Here is an 18,404-nt window from a genome sequence, read left to right on the forward strand (position 1 = left end):
AAGAATCATGATTTTCAAATGTCCCTTCTGACATACGCCCCTGATGTGGCATGTGCTAGAACCCTTAGACCTTTTCCTCGAGATACACAATGGCACATTCTCATAAATATGTGCAGTTGTGTAACCTGAGGAAAAAGATCGATGATTCTATCACATGCCACATCAGGGAGCGTTAGAAATCATTACTCTTTCTTAAATGCAATCAAATGAGGGAATTCATTTTTCCATGATACTTTTTTCAAGAAAATTCATTATCCTTTGAACTTGAGTTTTCTATGATTAATAAATTGTGATTAGGTATCACATGGTGGGAATTGATGCATGTGCATTAAATACTCATATACATGTGTTTGGTTATCATATTTGGAGACAAGGGGAGGTGGTTCCTCAATAAAGGCCTTTGGCTTCATACGCTGCAAGTTGGTGGATTGATTGAGAAACATCTACAAATAGAAACTAGGTTCAATAATTTGTCTAGACTTTTATGTTAATCCACAATCTCTCTTAAATGCACTCGTCTTTGTCCTTATTATAAAGAGTCGTGCTAGAGTGATCTCAATAGGGAACACCTTGATGTAGTGGTCTGCATATGTCCATAAATATATTTTACTCGTTTCTCGAAAAAATATATCTATAGGCATGCACACTCCACCACATCAAGATGTCACCCCCATTAAGGTCACTTCTGCATTAATCTATCATAAATACTTGTTCATTCATTCATCTATTTTAACCAGTCCGACTTTGAAGTGGACAACCCATTTTAAAATTTGAAGAAACCCTCTTCGTTACAAGACATGTGGTATTTTGAATTTATTTCACATCCTTATATTTCTATTAAAATTTTGAAATACCTCCTTACAAATGCCACGTGTAATCCAATGAAGATGGTTCTTTCAAAATTTTGAATTGTGTTTTATACCGAAAATGCCCTTAAAAAGATCTTTTTTTTTAAAAAATAAAAAATAACCTCATATGCTTGTTCCCAAAGTGTATTTATCGAACTTTAACGTCTGTCCCAACACACACGTTAACAAAACCATAAATAATAAGTGTACTCTTTCTTTCTTTCTTTCTCTCTCTTAATTCAGAGGTTTTGAGCAAAAACCCTTCATTTTAAAATCTGGTCACATACCTTGCCCGCGACTCCCCCCCCCCTCCCGACCACGACCACGACCACGATCACCATCATCATCAGGACAGATTAGCAAAAAATGATCAAGATACCCTTACTTTCAATCTCACTTTTCTCTATCATATCCTCTTCTAAAATCCTAATCGAGGAAGTGCAAGATTCAATGATCAAGATTTATACATATCTTGAGAATAAGTCATATAGTGTGTTTTTTTTTAATCAATTTTTGGTGAGTTAACCTGGCCTCATTCACAACTTAATTATAAGAGTCAGTGGGGGTACACTTAGTGACCATAGTGTGGCGCATGAGTGGAAATGCCAAGTTCAAAAATATCTTAAGGTGTAGAATACTTCCAGAGTGTTACATAAAAAATATACTCAACTATCAATTTTATTTTTATATGCTTGAGTGGCTTACTCATTCCATCACTACTTTTTGTTACAATTTAGAATTGACAAAATTTAAGATTGAAATCTCTTCTATTTCAAAGGTTTTAGATTAGTTGTATAATTACAAATAATGTTTTAAAATTTTCATCATTAAACTATTGATGTCTTCTAATTGAAATATTCACCAATAATTCATTGCAATGTTGTTTTTTAATAATTATATAAGAAATAAAGAATACTTAATATAATGGATATAATAGGAATCTTTATAAAGAATGTGATTCGAAATCCTTCACTGGGAATTTATTACTGGCTCTTATCGAGGGCCGAACTACTTTGATTGAGTCTTGCAGACAAACCGAACTCGCGGAGATTGAAATGAGAGAAAAAGGAAAGGCGCTTTTTCCACCTTTTTCAGAGTTGAGTTACTCTTAGTCGAAATCACTCGAACCTTTCTCATATCTTTGAGTTTCTTATGTCCTCAATTGTCTAGTTTCTTAAATCGCTAACTTGACTATATTTTGAGAGTAGGAATTTGAGAAGGATTTACTCTCAAAGCACCGGAGTGGGGGATTGAGAGTAGGAGTGGTACCCCTAAGAAAATGTTTTGAGTTATTTATTAGTTTCAAGCCCCATCCCTCATTTTCATTTGTCTCCAAATAGATAAGATATGAGTACATATTTTAGGTACTCGTAGTCCATCGAGATTATGTGGATGGTAGCACATCTTAAAGGGAAAGAGATTCATTCCAAGGATTTTTTGGATGATGAGATGCTCAATTGATAGGTGAGTCACTTGTTGAATCTTTAGCATTCACCCATAATTAAATGAAAAACTCTTTGGTGACACAAAATTTCAAGAACTTCAAAATAAAATTAAATGAGGATTCAAATTGATACAGTTAATTTGTTACTTAACACACCTTAGACGGAAATATTTTCCAGGTATTGCTGGTAGTTGGTTGCACCATGGACGACACGACATAACTGGCCACTCTGGGGTCATCAATGGATCGGATCAGACATAAAATCCAATCTAATTCGATCCAATAATTTCAAATCTGGATTGAGGATTTGGATTCCAATAAGGATACAATTTGACAACATGTTCGATAAATTCTAGATCAACCATGTCCCAGTTAGAAAGTGCCTCTATCTGATAAAATGTATACTACATATATTTTGTTTAAGTATATTTAGTTTATCCATATTTTGTATATCATACTGGATTTATCCAACCAATTGTTAACAGATTGCTCCTGTCAGATCTGATCCTTGTAGGATTGGTCCCAGATTAACCCTAAACCCTTGTTAGCAATTCGGAATACAACAAAAATTCGATAAATGGAAAATATGCGGCATATGCTTCATATGTGTATTATTTGTCTCATTTCAAAAATTTGGAAACAAAAAATTTGGTAATATGATAGTGACATTAATAGTGATGGTGATGATGAAATTGGTGATGGTAATAACGATGGTGGTAATAATGAGGGTATTGAGTTTATTGTTCCATTGGTTTATAAAAGAAGACCAAAGTCAATGGACAAATCATCAATTTGAAAAATTAAGATATACTCTCAAATAAATGTTGAGGATCACGTCATTATTTTTTTAAAGATAAAAGAAACATTTGTCACGTAAAAAGGTAGATTCCTTATAAATTTTGAAGCATGACCGCTGCAAAGGCAACTTGGGTTTCACGTCAGAGCAAGTTTACACTTTGCAACATACAAGTCACAGTAGCATTTTATTTTTTCATCGAGTTTTATACAAATTTGTAGAAGTTGTAAAAACCGTGTTTTATTCTTTTTAAACTTAAAATCCATGAATTATTCAGAATAGTTTAATAATATGGAGAATAATATTTCCATTGAACATGAATTTTTCAAGAATTAAACGGGAGATAGCTAACAAGGCCCCAAACCGATCCCTGTCCGATCCATTGAGTTAGCTGTAATCATTCTCAAAAGGAGTAAAACTTTCTCATCTCTCATCCGTGGACGTAGGCTTAGCCAAACCGCAAATCTTGTGTTTTCTTGGTTGTATTTCATCACATGTATTGTAGATCTAGGGATCCAAACTCTCATAAAAGAATGTTATAAACCAGTTATACTTCTGAGTTTGCAACCAATAGAAATCATAATCAACAAGATTGTTTAGCTGCAGCTGCCATTCTTCTACACATTGTTTAATGGAAAAAAAAAAAAAAAAAACTCTGAAAACTTAACAGTTACTTGCCGTGACTGTTGCCATGCTTATGGAAAGGCCACAGATTCACGAGGCGCTCTAGTACTGCACTTTTGGAGAAGTAGCCCGTGAAGCCCTGTGGAATTGAAGGGGGTGGAAAATCCTCCGCGGGCATGGCAAATGGACGAACCATTCTCTCCATCGTCTCTAACGTGAGATATGATCCCACTTCTTGGAGCCTCTCTGGGCCCATTATTGGGAGTGTGTGTTCTTGATGCAATGAAGCAGCCTCACCGTCGTCATTCTGCCAAGCAAAATAGAAGAAAGAAAAACTCACTAGTATCCAGAATTACATGCCTTTAATGGAACAAAGGAAAAGCATTTTGAATTTAAGGAATAAAATCAATAATATATTTTCTCTTCAGATATTCTTTCAGTGGAATCTGTCTCCCCCATTTATTCAAAGAAAGAAATGTCACCTCTAAAGGGCTTAAATCTGCACCTCGGCTGAACGTCATCTCTATGCGGAACCTCATTGGGTCTTCTAGATCTACCTGTAGTTCAATTTCAAAGACATTGTGCTCAAAATAACTTTCACGAGTTTTTCGTTCTCATGAGGCCATATCAAAATTCATATCAGCCAAAAAAATTATAATATCATGCCTAACAGATCTGTATAACTCAATAGTGTCACCATTGCTCATAGCACTCTAGGCTCCGACCCATTGAATGGTGGCTGTTGTGCCCCACCCATATGAAATGAGAATAAAACTGCCCATGACTTCTATTCTCTCCTATCTAGGTTTGTTCACCCTTTTGACTTGATGAAACTGTCCATTTGACAGCTGTGCCTATGTTAGTTGATATACGATATTCAGTTTAAGATCCGTCACATATTCACATCTCAAGAACTGTGACCACCATTTACACTACATTTTACATGTAAAGGAAACTGGGTTTTTTGTGATATATGGCTTATCTGTGAAAAATAAGTGTTCCTAAACTATTGCTACTGCAGGGATGTAGGTTACCACGGACAAAATAAATACTCTATTCTCAACCATTCATGTTAGACCGTCGCCATAGTCTCTATCGAATCAGAGCCCATGAGGCTACTCTCCTAAGGTGAATTCAAAAGAAAAATTAGAACTCTATTCATCAATCTGAAAATCACTTACTAATGTTTTCTCTAAAGTAAGTTGAGAAGGCTGCACAGTATCTTTGGCAAACTTTTGAGTGTCAACAGTTGATATAATAAGCTTGAGGAGCATTACTGTAAAATATATCAGTTATAGGGGGAAATAGTTTATATATGCTATTTATATTCCATTTACCTTTACACACTTAATTAGGGATATTCTAGACTTCTAGTAATGTGTCGTTGACTTTTACTTAAGATTCAATAGTTCGTATGTAGGTAGGATGAAAAATTGGAAAAATGTTATATTTAAAAGCTTCAAAACATATAGGATGAAATATGGAAAAGAGTAATTCAAAGTGGCAACTGAAAAGAATCATAAATCAACTATAAGAAAAAATCATATAATTTTGTCATCACTAATTTCAATTAATTCACAAACATCACTGGAAAAAAGATACTTACATCTACATTCTCAAACATCCTCAAAACAATGTAACTCATGTAATCAAGTTCCCTTGTTTTAAACAAGCGGTCCGAAGCACTATGGCAAACGAGGCTATCCTCTCCTTGTAGAGATTCATCCAAGTTACTGTAGCGGAGAACATTCATTAAAGAGTGTATATGTGACTCCTGTCATTCAAATATATCATATAAATCAAATCCCTGAGCTGTTAATGGAAAAATAAAACAATAACTAAAAAATATTGGAAGGACAGACTCCATAAGCGTTACATGGAAAATGAATCTGTAAGAAGTATAACTAACTCCATAGGAACTAGTAACAAGGACCATTAGTTACAGTTTTAACATGATAAAAGTAGAGTGCTATCGGCCCACCAGCTTTTCCTTATAACACACCAATCCATATGTAATCAACCACTTTATTTCAATAGGATTAGTGTTGTAAGTAAAAGTTGGTGTGGCAATAGAATTTCTCTAAAAGTAAGTGCTTTTTCTTGACTCAAAATCTATTGTTAAATGTCTAGATCACAAAAATAGAATCAACACACCAAAATACCAGAAAAAATTTGAAGAGCATCGAACTTCTGAAACATAAGAGGAGATAGTCATATAGAAAAGCCAGAAGGATAATACACATACAGATGTGAAATAAAGGCGTGTCCGTAGATGTCGTTCAGGTGTCCTGACATTGGCATACCTGAACAAAAAATAATCACAATACGTTAATAAATTATAGAGTAAAGAATGAAATAGGCATCAGAAGGTTTGGATATATACTTCGGATCTAAACGGTATTTGATCTCTCTATCATCGTCATCATCCTGGTCCAGAGATCTGTCACTTGTGAAACTAGATCTTCTTCCATCTTCATTCTTAATCTGAGACTTGGGTTGGTAATCATTATCTTCCTTTCTAATCTTAGGGGATGCTGAATTTTGGTCTTGGTTGCTTTTCAGTTCAGCAACACTAATAGCTTCTTCACGAGTGTTCCGCAGGTCAATTAGAATCTTACCCAACAAACGACGGGCAATCTGAAATAGCAAGAAACAATTTTTGACAAACACAATACTACAAATTTGAGTAAAATCAATACTGGGTCAAGTCAATGGCACATAACTTACATACACAATATTAGAGAGATCACATTTGAGTAAAATCGGTGGACTTGGCCATAAATATAAAGCCTAATCCAAACTATATGAGATCAGGCTGAACAAATCTGTTCCTCCATTCTACAATTCGGTGGACTTGGCCATAAATATAAAGACTAATCCAAACGATATGAGATCAGGCTGAACAAATCTGTTCCTCCATTCTACAATTCGGTGGACATGGCCATAAATATAAAGACTAATCCAAACGATATGAGATCAGGCTGAACAAATCTGTTCCTTCATTCTACCTAAAGCCATGTCCAATGTAAAGACAAGCACAGCACAGTATAATAGTGTCTGTTTGATAAATATGTTATCTAACTGCATTATTTTTACAGAAGTAACATAAATGAATATTTCAGTAGGCACGATAGATTTTGATAGGAACCCACTATATGCATAGTGGGCCCATTACTAGCTGACGTTGTTGCTGAGATTGGACTCTTTAGTTGGTTTTTATTTCATTAGTATCTTAAAATATAAAATTGTAGAAAGTTTCCTATATTAAGTGCTTGATTGCTGGAGTAGATTAGAAAGTTGCCAAGCTTAGAGAGGATTTTATAGTAGTTTCTATTATTGTGGAATGCCACAATTATTTATGTAATTATTTCCCTTTTGGAAGAGAGAAGAATTTTTTTTGACCAAATCTGCATTCTACGCAAGGAGGGAAGTCCATCCTTGAATTTGGATCGGTGTTTACTATGTTGATCAAGTATCTATCAGATTTAAACTCTTATTAGGAATGAGAAAAATGCAGTGTGGCAAAGGGTTCTAGTGAGGAAAATGTAATAGAAGGAAAATAGTTTCACAATTTAGAGTGCCTGGAATAAGATCCACAATCATTTATGGTTTTCACCTTCCTTGTGCTGATTCATATCTAATGTCTGATGTTTACTTTGGGAAAAAATGTTAGTTTTCAACCTAGTTGTTTCTTTGATATGCTAAAAAAAGGCAATCGCATGAAAGAATCAAAATAGGATGAAAAATTCTCTATCAGTATGTCCAACTTATTAAGCATATAAAACATGACAAAACTTTGTATTATATTTATAGAAAAACTAAACTTTTTTACATGAACTTGTTATTGTTGAACTAGTATTTATAGATAATTGCATATACGTTTACCATGTCATTATGCAATACCATCGTATTGTTTCAAATGTGTTTTTTCAACTTTGTCCTTTTACATTCTTGATCCTTTATTACATTCCCCACAAAATGAAATGTTGAGCTCATTTCATTGTAAGTACTAAGAAATGTACTAAAATATATAGAAATCTTTTCAGCAAAACGCAATCTTTAATGCTATCTTCATAAAAGAATATATATATGAATTAGGCAGAATAATGATATATTATGCAATGTAAAAGGTAAAATGGAGCTCACCTTCGAGCCAATTTTAAGCTTCTGCTTTGGATTTATCCCATACTCATTTGGTATAACACCATCTGCAAGTAACTGAAATCATGAAATACAAAGGTCTTAGGTAACTTGTAATGATGACCGGAAGTGCAAGAACACAGATACTTGATTTTATCACAAGAAAAATTTTACAATGAAATTCATCCCTAAAATACTTAACAATTACAGGTTATCATCATAAATCTGTGTAACGAGGGAACTCTCAGGTTTTTTGTTCATGTGGGACATGTATCCACACATGAAAGCACTCCAACACGCATCCTAACATCTAATGTGGCTCGACATCTATCTTAATGATTTTCTATAAAAACTGATATATAAAAAGCGGGTTGCTGTAATCCATCCTCCACAAATTAATTTATGAAGTTGTTAAACACAACCATAGTTTGATATCAGAAATATACTTTTATCAGGTGTATGGAAATGTTTTCTTTTACTTTTCATACATTTATTTCTTTGTTTCTATTTAAACAAAAAAAATAAAAATAAAAATCTTATAATGCATGTATACCAATGTACCAACATTTCAGGCCTCTAAAAGGCACAATGTCAAACACCTTATATTTGCATCGCACAGAGACACGTGTGTGTCCTTGTTAACATATCCCTAAACAGAGTACCAAAATAGAAGTGCAAAATTTGATTTTGTATACCTGAGCAACTTTGAAGAGCTCATCCAGTCCTTCAAGATTGAGATGTGCATTGTGCAAGAGATCATATCTATTAAGAAATAACCCAGAGTTAGCAAATTATAAGCATGACATATGATAAATCAAAAGTTTCTCTGTAACAAGAATTAGAGTATGGATTGAATTAGAGGAAGATATGATTTGAGATAGAAGAGAATGAAGGAAAAGGATTGATTGAGCTAACCCCATATGTTTAGAACAAGGCTTTGATGATATGATGATTGGTTTTTGTAGGATAATTCCATGATAAGGGATATAAATCATCAATTTACTTTCTTATTTTGCATGATGAATAACTTCAAGTAAACATTTTAGATGAGGTCTGCATATCAAATAGTTGAGGATGGACAATCTTTATATGTGCACTCAGACTCAAGATGTTTCCATATTCCTTGACAATCAGAAAAAGAACTCATAGTCCTCTTGCAACAAAATCAAAATAAAACATGTCTCCACATCAATGCCATTAGGTTCCCCTGACTAGGTCAGGAAACAGACGATATAAATACTTGTTGAGACTGATACAGTTCCATGAAAGGGGGTGATGGTGCCTCATATTAATCCCTCCAACTTTATATGACAAGGCCTTGGAAACAGCTTCAGCTCAAGCTTCTTGGGTCTTTGGGGGGCTTGGGCAATGAAAATGTAATATGGCTATAGTTGACACGACAAGATTCTACATAAATGATTCGCTGGCTAGCTTCATGTAATGAAGGGGCATCTGTAAATTAAATTATCAAGTTTGTAATTCCTCGAGATTTAAAGTCCAAAACAGATATACCTTTTCAATCATAATGTATGGATGCATGTATATATTTATTTCTGTGTGCCATTCATAGGGTAACGTAGGTAAGCTGGGATCAACTGAAGAAATAGTTGTCATAAAGGGTCCATTCCAATAATACTACAAGGTTAGCTCACATCAATTGACAATATAATTATGAATTTCCACAGTATTGTAATGAAATGATGGTGCTTCTTCAAAGTAGCCATTGGTATCTAGAAATAATCACATTCCAAACATACTAAATTCTGGAAGATATTGATACAAGGTCAAAAACATATGCAAGGATTCATCATAGATAGAAGTATGTCTGACTTCATGACTGGTAGATACAAAGGAGATCTCTAGTTTTAATGCACATTCAGAACTGAAACATGTAGAAACTAAGACATATGAGCTGATTACTCAACCTACAGCTTATAAACATAATATGCATGGCATTGATCTAAATTATGTGTCTACAGCATAAAAAACAAGTAATACACATTCAGAACTAAAACATGTAGAAACTAGGACATATGAGCTGATTACTCAACATAGCGCTTATAATATGAATGGTGTTGATTTAAATTATGTGTCTACAACATAAAATACAAGTAAAATGTCTTACTTGCAAGAATCATAAACATCTGGAATTTGTGTTATATCAAACCGTCTGCATAAAATCATAATGTTAATTCCGAGTTACTGACCAACCAAAAAAAAATCAGCATTACTGATTCAAATGTCTCCCAAGAAAGGATACCCCTAGCAGTCTAGCACAACCTTTTGAGTTAACTAGTTCAATGGAAAACACTTACTCCTTGCGTTCATTATACAAGTCTCTCTCAAGCTTTTTCCAGCGAGCGAACATCAAAAGGAAGCCCTCACTGCCACAAGGTAAACCAGCAGCAATACGATCAACATCAATGTTTGTCTTCCCAAGGGCCCTTGCTTGATCGTAAGGAGGAAGCATTGCATACGGGATAGTTGCGAGTTTCTCGTCCTCGTCTTTAGCAAGTAGTTTTACTTGTGCGGTTACTTTCTTAGTCAATTTGACCTATTCACAAGAAGTATGATTGCCAAGGCAAAAGGCAAATGAGCAGAAAATAGGAATCAGATTACTAATCTCTACTGTACAGCAAAGCTCGTCAACATTTCAATAACAGTCCGACTAGGAAGACAAAATTCTATGAACTTTCAATAAAAGTTATTTTTCACCGTTGAATTGTAATTTTAAATTTAGGAGTTCCATGGAAGTTCGGTAGCTGGCCATTTTCAAAACCTTGGATGAAGCCCAGAAAAGTCTTTTTTTAATCTGAGTTTTTCCATGAAATCTAGAGGGCTGTGGTGTTGGATTGCCAATGCAGTAATCCATTTTAGCAAAACAACCCTTAGTAAGGCTTAAAATCTTACTATGTTAGTAAGGAAACTGTTTTTCTTTCAATAATGGGTTAGGGAGCAGCAGCAGAAAAAGATAATGGCCAGAGAGTATCAGTAAATACTGTCCCATGCTAAGTTAAGTAGAATGATTAGAATATATTGAATCTATATATAACCAATTACAGTATCTCTAAACAATGTCATTACCAAAATTGGGAAAAGTTCTGAAGCATTAGAGGGCAATCCAGCGCCATCGACCATCCAAGGAATTTCAGGAGATCCATTGGTATGCAAAGTCTTTGCATCTGAAGTTATGATCTCATTCAATCTAGCCTAGCAACAGGAGATACTTTCACTGTTAGATCAAGAATAACTTTCATCAAACATAGATTTTTAATACGAAAAATGAAAGTTGTTAAATTAATTAATAGAATTTTCCATTCAAGGGAACAGAACAACCTTAGCTTCTTCCATCTCAGTGTTGGCATTTTCTAGCCCATCCAACATAGAAGAGTCTTTGCTCACGAGTGACACCTTAAAGAACATCTCGAATAAGTTGACACATAAACATATCGAAACAATGACCAGTCAAAACCCCTTAGAGAAACAGAGATTACCAACCAGTATTGGGGTTAATTGCCCCTCCAAGTCAAGAAGGCCCTTGGCAAAAGCAGCTGCAGACATCTGCGAACAAAGACCTACTAAATAAACCACTCACAATGGTGCAAATAGGAGCACATATTGCATACCAAGCCATACAACAATGGAAGTGAAGCAAGAATCACCTAAATGGATGTGATTTCAAAGATCACGACATGAGTAGATTTCTTATGTTACACTAGTTAAGTAATACCTGAACACGTCCCTCATCTGAGCTGTATATCTTCAGATCATGACGGTAAGTACTATGGAGGCGAAGCAAACCTGTACCTTCACCTTTGAAAAGGAAAAAACAGCACAAGACAGTAAAACAACGTGCAAGCAATGTTACCCAGGTATAGCAAAGACACGTTCAAAGTATGCCATTTAAAGTTACAAAATTAAATGTTCAAGACTGGTAAGGCAACCATTTTTAAGTGTCCAGATAGTCTAACTTGCAAAGCCATGCTAAATAATTAAACTTCCATCCAACACTTACGAGATTATTTGAGTTGTTGTCATCATCATCATTGCACCTTATCCCAAATATAAGGGTTGGCAACATGAATCCCTTTTAGCATTAGACTCTATCCGGAGATAACACGCCCAAATTTTGGTACTGATACGGACATTGGTAAGGGAAATTGGGATACAACTCCTTGCTTCTTAAAATCCAGAATGAATACAGACACAAGTATGCATACATTATTTTTTCAATGTCATGATACCATGGAGTAGTTTTTAGCTCTTCCACACTAAGTATCATTTCTTCTGTATTTAAATAGCATAAAGTATGATGAAACTTCTCATATTGCCTATAAATTTTTTTTAATAATAAGATCAGTAATTCGCAGGACTTGAACCCAGGTTGATGGTATCATCACCCATATACTCTTCAAGTAAGAGTTGTTATAATATGCTAGATACACATTTTTGTTGAACAAGCAAATTATTAGTAGTTAAGAAAATAACTAATACTATTAGTCAGATAGAAATATAATATAGAAGTTTCCGATATCTTGATAATGTATTATGTGGATACGAGTAGCTGGGCATATTGAAGTACCCGAGTTTCATAGATCTGGAGCTAGATATTCTGTCAAAGGCATGTTTCTGCAGACTTAACTACAAAACCTTATTTATTAAGAATAAGCTTTATCAAAAGGAGAAGCAGGAACACCAATCTGTATCCATACTTGCATTGGTAAAGGTATAGACTAATATTTTAATCTGAAACTTCTAGCAACCTAGTGAATGCCTTCCAACAAATAATATGTGGACTGATGCAGGAATATAGAACAGGCCGACGGTTTAAAAGTCAAAGACTGACTCCATGATGATGAAAACCTTTCTTTTGGATACATAAAGATAAACACACGTATATGAAAAAGAAAGTACAAGATTAGGGAAGAAAACAGCGTACATGCAATATCTATATACCACTTTTGGTTAGGAAGTAGGTCATTTGCCTTCCCTAAAATATGACAACAAAATGAGCAATCCACCTCTAACCAAAAGCCTTGTATGGCCTTATATGATGAGTGAAGTTTGCGAACCTCTCACCTACTTTTCTTATTGCCTTTTACCCAAACTTATTAGGCACTATATTAAAGCTTATGAAATCTTCCTTAGAAAAATTTTCCTAATGAATATTTTTCTAAAATAGAATTATACCTTTTAGGATCTCTTTTAATATACAAGCTTTATATTTCTTGAATAGCCTTACCTATGTTACGCCAACACTTCAAATTGGACGCCATAGCCATGTCACTCACTTCAAATTTTTAACTGTAAACTCTATGCCCATGACATATCCTGGTTGTGTGTCTGCTGTATCAGGTAGCATAGGTCCTTGCCAATTGATTCTTAAAATCTATAGACCTTGTAGGAGAACTTTCATGTCAACTTTGTTAATATATTTTAGGAGTCTCAAGGCGTCAGACCAAATCCCGTTAGGGGCAAAGATTTGTCATCCTCCAAGTTAACTCACCCTTCCCATTTGATCAAGGTTATCTAAAGCTCATCAAAGATCTGTCAAAGGTCTGTAATGGCTATTTCTGTAGCTTTGTAACATTTAAGGATTTAAGGCCTCAAAATGTTGTTGAAGATTGAACTACTGGTATTGGTGACGGAATTTAGCGGTACTTAACTCGCTTTTTTTTGTTTTTTTTCCACAGGTGTTTTGAATAGATGGCTGAAATTATATTTTTTTCCCTTGAGTTACTGGGGTCTTATTTTGTTACAAGTTGTGGTGACGAGAGCACTGTTGGGAGCATTTACAGATGGCATATGCACAGGAGGGTGATTCAGGGTTCTACAACGCTCAAGTGTCCTGGGAATAAGATTCTACAAGCTATCATGTTGAAAGGCTAAAACCTATCGATTTCTGGCAATTAGACCCTTTAATATCATCTTCTTTCAGTATGAAATATTGGCTTTAGTTAGGAAAGTCTCATTCCCAAACTTGAATATTAGTTTCTTGGCCTGCCATATGTCCTTTGACATTGAAGTTAACAACAGAAACCCCACAAGCCCCATGCCCTCTTTGATTGAAAGCTAAAATCAGAAATAGAACAAGTACATAACTAGACATGCCAAAGTCCAGTGTGTAAGTTCTAAGACTTTGAAGGGCAAAAATTATCTATAAAAATACAAAATACAGAATAAATCAAAAAATAACCTGGATACATATTGTTTCTGAAGTATCGGCCCAATTCTTCTGCCTGAAAAAAGGGAAAAAGTGAAATAGAAAGTACATGAGTACAATCAGTACCCAAAAGGCACAGAAGTATCGGTGAGTCACCGACAGATATAAAAGAATACTTCTCACTAGATACCCAATTATAAACTCTAATATAGATGCGATTAAGAATTAAAAGATACGCGGAATATGCAAGAACTAGTTAACTAATAAAAACCCATTAAATTTAAAAAGTTTATAGCTTCAGAAAAATCGGTTACTAATTAAACCATGTCCATTTCAAAACATTTGGAAAAATGAACTGAGCAAGATACCACCTGCTTTCTTCCCGCGTGGGTGAGAACACCTCCATACTTAAGAACCATTAAGGCTTCAACAGGTCGTTCTTCTTCACTTTCACCATTACCTTTCGAAACTTTAACCCACTTTAATGGCTTTAGTTGGACTTTCCTATAGATACCAGAAAAATGTCCCCCCTGGATGATAGAACTTTTATAAAATAAGTATAATAATTCCAAAGTATTCTATTGATGTATCACAAGATATAATAGACCCGCAAATTAGAAAATGTGACCACCATCCTCGGAGGGTGGTTAGTGGCATGCTCCCTCTTTTGGAATGGTTACATGTTCACGACTAAGGGCAGGCATATATCCAAGTGGATTTATACCCCATGTATCGAGTAATTACTTGCCCATGTTACTATCAGGCTCCACAGTCCTAGACCTTTCTTGCCCCAACCCTAAAAGTGTTACACATAATAATAATAATAATAATAATAATAAGACAAGAGAACCTCCTCAAGAACTGCTTTAACTTGGCGAAGCTTTTCAGCATGTTCGAGGTCTTCTGCATCACTATCACTTTCACGACCAGACCTAAATGATTTAGAATTACAGGCCATCAGTTAAGAATTAATATCATTGTTGTTGTCTTGAATAAAATTTGTGGAGAAAAGCTCTATTGGCCATTCCTCAAAGTTAAGCATGAACAGAAAAACAGATTGGGGGAATGCCAAAAACATGGAAACTAACTGAAGGAACAAGAAATGCATAAGCAGATAAAAATAAAAAATCCAGCATGCAGCGTACAGAGGGCCACTGAAGACATACTTCACTTAGGCATAAAAATAAAATGGGCCTTTTTGTATGTTGCATACATGCCTCACAAGTGCATACATACACTATGAAATCATGGAAACATATTATGTTTGAAGTGCATGCCTGGCACGAGGTACTAGCAGTCGGGTTGCATCCAACAAATCTTGCAACTGAACAGCACTTTTGAGCTTCGTCTGCAAAAACAAAGTAAAAAAGATTAAAAAATATATATAATAAAAAGTTATGAAATCTTGAAAAGGCTTTAAAAGTAAATTGGACAGATCAGCAAATAATTAAAGCACCTCAGATCTAGGCCTTCCACCATTGTATTTTAACATTAAATTTAAGAGTTTTTCCTCTGTGACCTTCAGCTTCACCTTCTGTTTTGGAGTTCGATCACCACTGCCAATGTCAAAAAAAAAAAAAAAAATTATGATGAGGACATGCCACAAAAGGTAAAGAAATGATGATGAGGACATGCCACAAAAGGTTAAGAATCTGCGACAGGTAAAATCTTACTGACGTATAACAGCTATTACACATCTTAGCTCCTCTGACTGTCCAAATGTGCCAATAATCCCACTCCCTTGACGTGTCAATCCCTCTGTAGGCTGAATTGGTTCACTGACCTTCCATGGTAGGGTTGGTGGAATTGTTGAAGAAAGATGAGGGGCCTTTGCATCTAGAAACATTTTCCTCAATACACAAGCAGCATCATCATAATACCTATACATGGAAACAGTCAACATGTTAAAAAGGAGTAAATATAAGAAAAAACAGCATTTACTTCGAAGAACAAAATTTTACTTCTTGATATCAGAGAGAGTATCCTAAATTATGGTTGGAGAGAAGTATAGATGAAGTGAAACTATTACTTGTGAGAATTCTTCACAAAACTCCATCCATTCACGTCACAGACATATGACCGTCCCTCACAACGTAAGAGGTCAAACCCACAAACCTGCAAGTAGCATTTAAACAACAATTATTTACTCAAATTTCAAATCAGTTACATAAAACTTACTGTTGGAATAAATGACTCAGTTCTCTCAAGTAGTCAAGTGTAAATGCAACATAAAACTTATAATGAAAGAGTAAACGGAAGCCGGGATTATAAACAAAATACCAATAAAAGGTAACATTTACAACCCTTGGCATTCTCCTTGAACAATCCCTTGAGGATCCCTAGTAATTCCATCTGGATAAAGAATTAACTACTCCTTTCATGGTCTCAACAGGATAAAAGAATCAGTGGTGCTGTTGGTTTATCACCACATATGTTACATACAAAGATTCGAACACACAAAGAACACCTAAAATGGAAACAAAAAAGCTCTAGTCTCCCCAATCACCATTTATTTAAAGTAACCAACTACATTACTATAATCAATCAATATTTATGCTCGAAGTGATGGATTCTTATCAGTCTAAGGTCCTAAAGAAACGTCTTCCTCTCCACTAAGAAAATCATGTCAGAAGAAGCCTCATCAGAGGTTACAGGAGAGGAGGGGAGGAGGAGTTCATTATCAAATCCCCATGTTAGGTTGAATAGTTAGCGTTCGAAGCTCGTTTCATTTCCCAAGCTCCATTCTAGGCCAGGGGGTGCGACTTGGCTTGGGCTTGGGCTAGCATAATTGGAGCATGTTTGGGCTTAGTCTTCGATTCTTGATCCCGACTGACCCAAGCCCAATGACTATTATATTTCTCATATAAACCTCTTGGGCCTTGACTATATCTCTACCTATAAATCACTCCCTAATTGACTCTTTTCTCTCTCTCAAATCTCCACCCATGTAAACCATAACAAAACATATAACTGAAAAGGGCTCTTTGTTCATGTTTTTTTTTTTTTTTTGACGAGTAGGTACTTGTATTTGGAAAAAAAAAAAAAGGGATGAATCCACGAAAAGATTCAACCTAGAAGGATAAGGATTCCCTAGAATGCTATAAAATAATACAAATACTGGGAATATAAACCATTGATCCAATCTAAACAAAAAATCTTCAAAAAGATCTCTATACGATATTTGACAATCAATCACCAATGAAAATAAAGTTTTAATTTTCAGGACTATCTTGTAACTTTTTTGCTCTTTCATCAAAGATACTCCAATTTCTCTCTTTCCATAAACCCCAACACATTACTAAGAGCAAAATAGACCAAATAAATCAGCCTCAGATGGGGAATACATTTCCCCACCACATTCTTTGATCATCGGTTATAAGAAGGAAAGAGATGTCTCATATGAAACTGTAGATACAATACTTAAGTCATGGTAGAGGGAGAAAGATCACCTGAAAAGAATTTTAAAAGAATGCTAAGTTTAATGCCAAGAAAGAAAAAGACCAAAAGCATATAAAGTCAAAAAAATCATTGATTGAACTGTTGTACCAATTTTGCCTTCCAAAACCATTATGATCTGACGATAGAGTAGCAGTACAGCATGCCAGAAAGGAATACAAAAGGGAAAAGAAAAATATAAAGAAAATAAAGAAACTCAGTCATCATTATCGTCCATATCAAACCTATTCCGGGCAAGGTACATGCATCTTGTTACTGATAAGATATACAAATATGTATGAACTTTAAATTAAAATGTGCATGATTTTATTGAAAGGATGGATCTTTTATTTAAGTTTTTCTCGCTTAGACAATTGAAATTATTTAAACGTTGAAATATTGATATAGTTGACTCATTCGAGGTGTATAATGTCTTCATTTGAAAATGGAACTTCCTAAATCGTCAAGCCATGAAAGACAACCAAACTCAATAGAACTAAGAAACACAAGTAAGCCATGCCATTGTAAAATATCGAACTATTATTGAGGGCACATGTAAAAAATCATGAATAAAACTGATTTCTTTGAAATTCAGATAACTTTACCGCCTGCCTAAATGCTATGCAAACATCTCTTGCCATTTCTTTCTCAGCTGGAGTCAGCAATACAGGATACCTGACCTACAAAATAAATCAACAACCTCAATGTATACAAAAAAAATAAATTTTCCAATTCTATTAAAAAATTAAACAGAAGAGAAACGGAAGCAAAAGAAGATTGGGTTCTACATTGAGGCATTTATATAATTAATAGATATACATGTACACATCAACATTTTCTTCATCATTATTAACAGATTGTCAGCCCTATTATTTGGGAATATCAATATTACACTGTTGCTCCATTTAATTATATACATGCATGCACAGTTCGAGACATAGGCACCCCAATAGA

The 18,404-nt window shown here is 34.8% G+C and overlaps 1 protein-coding gene across 3 annotated transcripts in view; it reads right to left on the minus strand.

Moving 5' to 3' along the window:
- Window positions 1-3,596: 3,596 nt before the first annotated feature.
- Window positions 3,597-18,404, minus strand: part of LOC147405688 (inositol hexakisphosphate and diphosphoinositol-pentakisphosphate kinase VIP2-like) — a 40,890-nt gene continuing 26,082 nt past the window's right edge. For all 3 annotated transcript variants that reach the window (XM_086433490.1, XM_086433491.1, XM_086433492.1), the window contains 21 exons: window positions 18,056-18,130; window positions 16,045-16,130; window positions 15,689-15,895; window positions 15,472-15,571; window positions 15,293-15,363; window positions 14,866-14,947; window positions 14,387-14,545; window positions 14,049-14,091; window positions 11,583-11,665; window positions 11,351-11,413; window positions 11,189-11,263; window positions 10,937-11,062; window positions 10,168-10,406; window positions 9,978-10,022; window positions 8,548-8,614; window positions 7,859-7,930; window positions 6,096-6,349; window positions 5,958-6,015; window positions 5,319-5,486; window positions 4,195-4,269; window positions 3,597-4,019 (listed from right to left, as the gene is read on the minus strand). In XM_086433490.1, coding sequence (XP_086289616.1) covers window positions 3,759-4,019; window positions 4,195-4,269; window positions 5,319-5,486; window positions 5,958-6,015; window positions 6,096-6,349; window positions 7,859-7,930; window positions 8,548-8,614; window positions 9,978-10,022; window positions 10,168-10,406; window positions 10,937-11,062; window positions 11,189-11,263; window positions 11,351-11,413; window positions 11,583-11,665; window positions 14,049-14,091; window positions 14,387-14,545; window positions 14,866-14,947; window positions 15,293-15,363; window positions 15,472-15,571; window positions 15,689-15,895; window positions 16,045-16,130; window positions 18,056-18,130 — 2,409 coding nt within the window. In that variant the 3' untranslated portion in view covers window positions 3,597-3,758. The remainder of the gene's footprint in view (window positions 4,020-4,194; window positions 4,270-5,318; window positions 5,487-5,957; window positions 6,016-6,095; window positions 6,350-7,858; window positions 7,931-8,547; window positions 8,615-9,977; window positions 10,023-10,167; window positions 10,407-10,936; window positions 11,063-11,188; window positions 11,264-11,350; window positions 11,414-11,582; window positions 11,666-14,048; window positions 14,092-14,386; window positions 14,546-14,865; window positions 14,948-15,292; window positions 15,364-15,471; window positions 15,572-15,688; window positions 15,896-16,044; window positions 16,131-18,055; window positions 18,131-18,404) is intronic.

The sequence above is a fragment of the Akebia trifoliata genome, chromosome 3, assembly GCF_017979445.1.
Source record: "Akebia trifoliata isolate Shusen 1 chromosome 3, ASM1797944v1, whole genome shotgun sequence".
NCBI lineage: Eukaryota > Viridiplantae > Streptophyta > Magnoliopsida > Ranunculales > Lardizabalaceae > Akebia > Akebia trifoliata.